Source organism: Eurypyga helias, unplaced genomic scaffold (genome assembly GCF_000690775.1).
Source record: "Eurypyga helias isolate BGI_N326 unplaced genomic scaffold, ASM69077v1 scaffold7657, whole genome shotgun sequence".
Classification (NCBI taxonomy): domain Eukaryota; kingdom Metazoa; phylum Chordata; class Aves; order Eurypygiformes; family Eurypygidae; genus Eurypyga; species Eurypyga helias.
The window spans coordinates 23,533-29,532 of NW_010263611.1; the positions used below are offsets into that span (position 1 = coordinate 23,533).

Sequence of the window (6,000 nt, forward strand, 5' to 3'; positions counted from 1 at the left end):
CTACTCTTGTGTCACAAGCTGGAGCTAGAATGAAAACAAAGTATTTTAGCTGGGTTTGAAATTTGAGGATATGACTCAAAAAAAGCCAATCAAATATACTTTACAGTATTGTTCAGTGAATCTTAGTATTTGGAAAACAATAAATGCCATTAATGTCAGTGAGATTTCTACTTAGCAATCAGAAATACTACTTGAAAATACAAACAAATACTGCAGATTTCTCCCATACACCTTGACATAGCTTTCAGAGCAAAACTTTATAATTCTAACACAAAAAACCAACATATCCACTATTTTGTGCACTAATGCTCTCTAACGCTGGAGGTTTGCCACACATCCAGGCCCATTAACAAAATTAAAACTGACCTTATTGAAAGTGATATATATTTTAAAAGATTTTTCAAGCAGGTTTGTGTTAATGAGACACTCCTAACTTCACATGCTACTCAAATTACTCAGAGGTCAGCTATTCTTGAAGCTTGGACTACATAACTATCTTTTCATCAAGCAATTAGTTACTGCCCTAACAGAAACTGAGGGCTGAGGGTAATAATAATCCAAGTATACTTTCACGGAAAAATAACCCTTACAAATTCATGAAACTGAACTCAATACACAACAAATAAGGCTGGAGCATAAATAGCTAGCATTGCTAAACTAGTCAGCCCTAGCAGTTATTGTTTGACTTGAAACCAAAAGCAAAAAACCCTTTGCTGTTCCTTTATCTTTTTACCTGGTTTAAAACACCAGGCAGATGAGCTATCATTATTCATGATAAAAAAACATCAGCTAAGACTGCTTAGCAAAAAACGAGTAGTAGCCTCTTTTCAGAAACTCTGCATGCAACCATTTCTGCCACTAAAAGAAATACCACCAAAACTATTTAAGAAAACATTATGTCATAAGTTTTCAGAGAGGAAAAAAAAGGCAAAAATACCAAGATTTTATCTATGAACAGAGCCCACATCAGGTCCCCTTTTCAAGTTTACAACCTCAGCCTAGAGACTGGACAAAATCACAATGCATCAGTGAGAAAAAAAAAAAAACCACACACTTCAATTCACGACTGCTGTTTTTCAGACAGCACTTTCAAGATGAATGCATCAATATTTTCAGTATGACATTAACAGAAAAAGCATAGCCCAAGTTTTACTGTAAGAGAAATGGAGGTCCAAAAGAGATCCGTTATTTATTATTTAAGTTACTGGAAAAGTATAGCAATCCTTACAAGGAGTATATTACCACTTCAGAATTCTACCAAAGCATCATGTTTTTTTAAATAAAAAGTAGTAACATGCCCATAAGGCATAAGAACGGTCTATCCACTGAGCTCCAGAAAATGGGCCCTATACCCAGCGTGCATGTAACAATATGCATTCCAAAACAAGCTTCAATGCAACAGTTTGTCTGTGCACAGTATCTCTAGGCTGTAGTTTCATATACACTTGCATACGTCAGGGCTCACTCTCAACAAAAGGGGAGTTTCATGGTGTCTGCCTGGCACAGTCCCACCCAAGGCTTATATCATGGTTTAACCTCGGCCAGCAATAAGGTACCACAAAGCCGCTCACTCACCTCCCCCCTCCTCCAGTGGAGGAGGAGAATCAGAGGAAATTACAAGGAAGCTCATGGACTGAGATAGGAACAATTTAATAATTGAATATAAATTAATATTATAGTGATACTAATAATAGTAACAGTACTACTAATAGCATGTAATACTACTAATTTCAGGTAATGAAAATAAAACAAATTATACAGTTGCTCACCACCCACCAACCAATAGAGCCAGGTCCTGAGCAGTGAGTCAGAGCCACAGTGCCACAGCCCGACAGTGATCACAGCAGAGTCCGAGCAAGCCCCACGAGCAAGAGCAAGACCGGGAAAGCCAACCGACCCACCAATTCACTAATGAATGAGCAAACGAACAATGAACAAACCCGCAAGCTAAGCTATGGCCCCCTGGCCCACCCCCATCTTATATACTGAGCATGAGGTGCTGTGGAATGAAATACTCATTTGGTCAGTTTGGGTCAGCTGTCTGAGCTGTGTCCCCTGCCACTACTGCTTATAGCAAGAAAGTTGGGAACACAGATGCAGTATCAGAAGCTGTAAAAGCCCTTGAATTGGTGCAAGCCCTCCCCAGCACCAACTAAATAACACCTTATCAGAACTTGTCTCAGGGCAAATCCAAAACATAACTTCATACCAGCTACTGTGAAGAAAATTAACTCTGTCCTGACCAAAACCAACACAGCTTACTATGACTCTCCCCCAGCCATTTTTGAGACAGTGACCAGGAGCAGCTTACCGATCCATCCTACCTCTACTCTAGCTCTGTAAAACAAGCAAGCAATTGATTTTTCACAAAACAGGCCTAAATGTCATGAATGCCAGCACAAGAGAGGGAATTATCAGATAGGGGTGGGAGAAGGTGGGACCATCCCTTCTGATGACAGTCAACAATTACATAAACTTAAGGCAATCATGAGGGCAATAGCAATAGACTATTTTCACGCGTCAGATTTTTAACAGCAGTAACTGCACATCAAGAACCCCAAAAATACCAACAACTACAACTGTCTCTACAGTCTTTCACTGTATTCAGGCAAACATTCTGCTGCAAGAATCTCCCCCTCTAGCAACCACCCTCAGTTGAAGACTTTCCAAGAAACATCAACGGTCTTAAGTATTATCCTCTTCTAAAATCCAGTCACAGACTTAAGAAACAATATCTAATTGTTACACTCAGAACAACGTTTAAGAACCACTTTTGTGCTTCCAAACATCAGAAAAGTAATGCTCTTAGCTAGCTATAGTTATTAGCTTTCAAAGACTGCTGCAAGCCTCAGGAATCTACAACTTAAAGAATGAATGCTGCTAGCGTGACAATGAAGAGAAGGAAATTTTCTTTAGTAGATCACTTAGTTTTAGACAAAAGCACGTAGAAAGAGAGCTTTCATTTTAAAAAGCATTTGCCATCTCTTAGGCACTGTAGTTTTCCAAACATGTATCTGTGCAGTGCTAGAGTTAAGCAGAAAAAATAGAAGATGCTACAATGGAGCAAGGACAAGAGAGTTCTGAATTTCACAAGCACCTAACTAGCACAAGCCTGACAATCAAACTGAACAGCAAGGAGGGTCAGGTTATGTCGATTACATCAAGTATTTAATGGGAATGCGACAGTTCTGACAACTGTCAGATTAGGAAGCTCTAGCAGATGAAACAGCTCAATCTTCTTTACCAGTCATCTATAGCCTGACCTGGAGAAGCTACAGTGCTCAGTATTCACACTCACTCAATCTTTATCACTAGTTCATTTCACACAACAAACCTGAAATACTACAAAAAGAATCAAGTAAGCCAGCAAAATAGTGAAAGTAACACGTTCCATTTCTCATCCCTTAAATTACCTAATCCCTTCTGACACCCACATTTTATCATCATCACTTTAAATTTGTTTACTCTAAAAACTTAAATCCTTTGAATAGTGGAATGACAAAGAAATAAATATCAGCATTCCTCCTGGCTTATGCATATGAGATTTATATATAGATGCCCACAAGCAACAAATACTAAGAATTCCTCAACCGTAATACCACACAGTTGAAAAACAAAAGTTATCAATTATTAAATACATGAAGTTTTTACATTTCATGAATCATAGAATGGTTTAGGTTAAAAGGGACCTTAAAGATCATGTAGTCCCACCCCCCCTGCCATGGGCAGGGACACCTTCCACTAGACCAGGTTGCCCAAAGCTCTATCAAACATGGCCTTGAAGACATCCAGGGATGGGGGATCCACAGGTTCTCTGGGCAACCTGTTCCAGTGCCTCACCACCCTCCCCATGAAGAATTTCCTCCTGATATCTAATCTAACCTTCCCCTCTTTCAGCTTAAAGCCATTACCCCCCTTCCTGTCAGTACAGACCCTTGTAAAAAGTCCCCCCCAGCTTCCTTGTAGCCCCTTCAGGTACTGGAAGGATGCAATAAGGTCTCCCTGGAGCCTTCTCCAGGCTGAACAAGCCCAACTCTCTCAGCCTGTCCCCATAGCAGAGGGGCTCCAGCCCTCTGAGCATCTTTGTGGCCTCCTCTGGACTCACTCCAACAGGTCGCTATCCGTCTTACATTTATATGAATACTCTTTATTTTAGCTTAGTACTACCTGTTCCAACTTTATGCAGGGTTTCTTCAGGGGTTGATCTGCTTGCATCTTCTGATCCAAGACCTTTTTTCTGCCCATTGGACGTATAAACCCTCACTTGACTCATCAACTGCACAGGCAGACGATTGCATGGTAGAACATAAGACAGACTCCCACTTTTCACTGAAGCATGCCAGCCTAGCAGGGGGAGGGAAAAAAAAAAAGTTTCAGGCAATGATTTTGGAAGCAAAAAGAAGTCACAGTAGTCCAGCCCTATCATCAAATTTCTGGGAAGTTAACTTTTATGTACTGATCTGTGCTTATTCTACCCCTGCTTTGGAATTACAAAATGGGAGTAACACAGTATGCTTTCACTGCCTCCTGTCAGACATCCACTTTTAAACTTCATTCTAACATTAGGGTTTTTTCCCCATACAATCCAGTAGGCACTTTTTCCAAAGACCCCTAGATGATCTTAAGGGGGTAACAAAAAAGATACAAAGCTATCCGATAAGATTGGCTTACTGATGCATTAAGTCCCGTTCTAGTGATACTCCCTCAATCTCTGAAAAACAAGTATTGATAAAAGAACAAATACAGACCACTACAAAACTATCAGCCAGTGTTTCCATTTCATCTCGCTCTGTGTACACTCTGTAAAAACCACAACTTAATGATGAAGAAAAACTGAACTGTGTGCATTACACATTGAGAACTTGCTACAGAAATCACACAGAAAAGCACAGAACAACATATAAAACATTTTATACAGAAGAAACTTAATTTTTGCAACATTTTAAGCAGACAAATGACAACATAAATATGTAAAAAACCTACTGAGAAACCACCCTGGGTAGGAAGTCTTCAATTCCAAAAGATTAGCCAAAAGTAGATTTGTATGCAGTACAGGCCAATCTGTATCAGCAACCATTTTCATTTAGGCAGCACAAACACTTCTGTAGAGATGGTATGTAACTCCCCCAACCAGAAATGCAACAGGCAAACTGGCTGCTTTGGAAAGCACTCATTAAGAGAATAAATAAATTAAAAAAGCCACACACTAGTGCTGGTAAATCCAGTCATACAAAGTATGACTAATCATATATGATGCACCTCACACATATAATCATATGATGCAGCTCTCACAAAATGACGTTTTATAAAACTGTTTGTCCCACAAAAGTCTCAACAACTTTCCTCTGCAGTACCAAAGCACGTGCATGCACCAATCTGAACCTTACAGAAGGACCATTTCACCCAAAAAAAGTCTGACAGGCTCTTGGACTGACTCTTCGTTGATGCTGATGTGACAAAAGCCCTGAAAAATCAACCCAACACAGCTCAGCAAACTTACCCATCCCGACTCAGCACAACAAATAGGCGGCTCAAGACAAAGGGTGTTGTTTCCTAAGCTTTAGTGATACTGGAGCAGTTGAAAAAGGGAAATTTGATCAGCACGCTTATGGGACATTTTTCCTACCAATCCATACAACCACAACATGTCGCTAAAGGATATTTACTGCAATTCAACTGCAAATGATTACCTGAACAGGTACAAAAGTGGTCAGAAATTTCACGGGACCCGTGGTCTAAAAGAAAAGCCAGGGCTCGCTCCTCAGACCAACACAAATCCTGCAAGACCAAGCTTCATTTTCTAGAGTTGCTGCCCACTTCAAGGCCAACACAGGCATGACGTACCAGCTTGACGTCAGGCGGAGGCTGACAGGGCAGCAGGCCTACCCCGGGGGAGAGAGCACCCGCGGGAAGGTGTCACGCTCGCCAGGATACGCCTCGATAGGCGCTTACGACTCCAACACCGGCTCGCCCGGGGCTGCCCGGCGGCTCCCGGCCCGG

The 6,000-nt window shown here is 40.9% G+C and overlaps 1 protein-coding gene across 1 annotated transcript in view; it reads right to left on the bottom strand.

The window, feature by feature from the left end:
- The window catches only part of SLC30A9 (solute carrier family 30 (zinc transporter), member 9), a gene marked incomplete at its 3' end in the record, with an annotated part of 28,707 nt that extends 23,060 nt beyond the window's left edge, over positions 1-5,647 (bottom strand). The window contains 3 exon segments of the mRNA XM_010156096.1: positions 4,168-4,357; positions 4,360-4,419; positions 5,627-5,647. Of these exon segments, the coding sequence (XP_010154398.1) occupies positions 4,168-4,357; positions 4,360-4,419; positions 5,627-5,647 (271 nt within the window).
- Between the last annotated feature and the right edge of the window lie 353 nt (positions 5,648-6,000).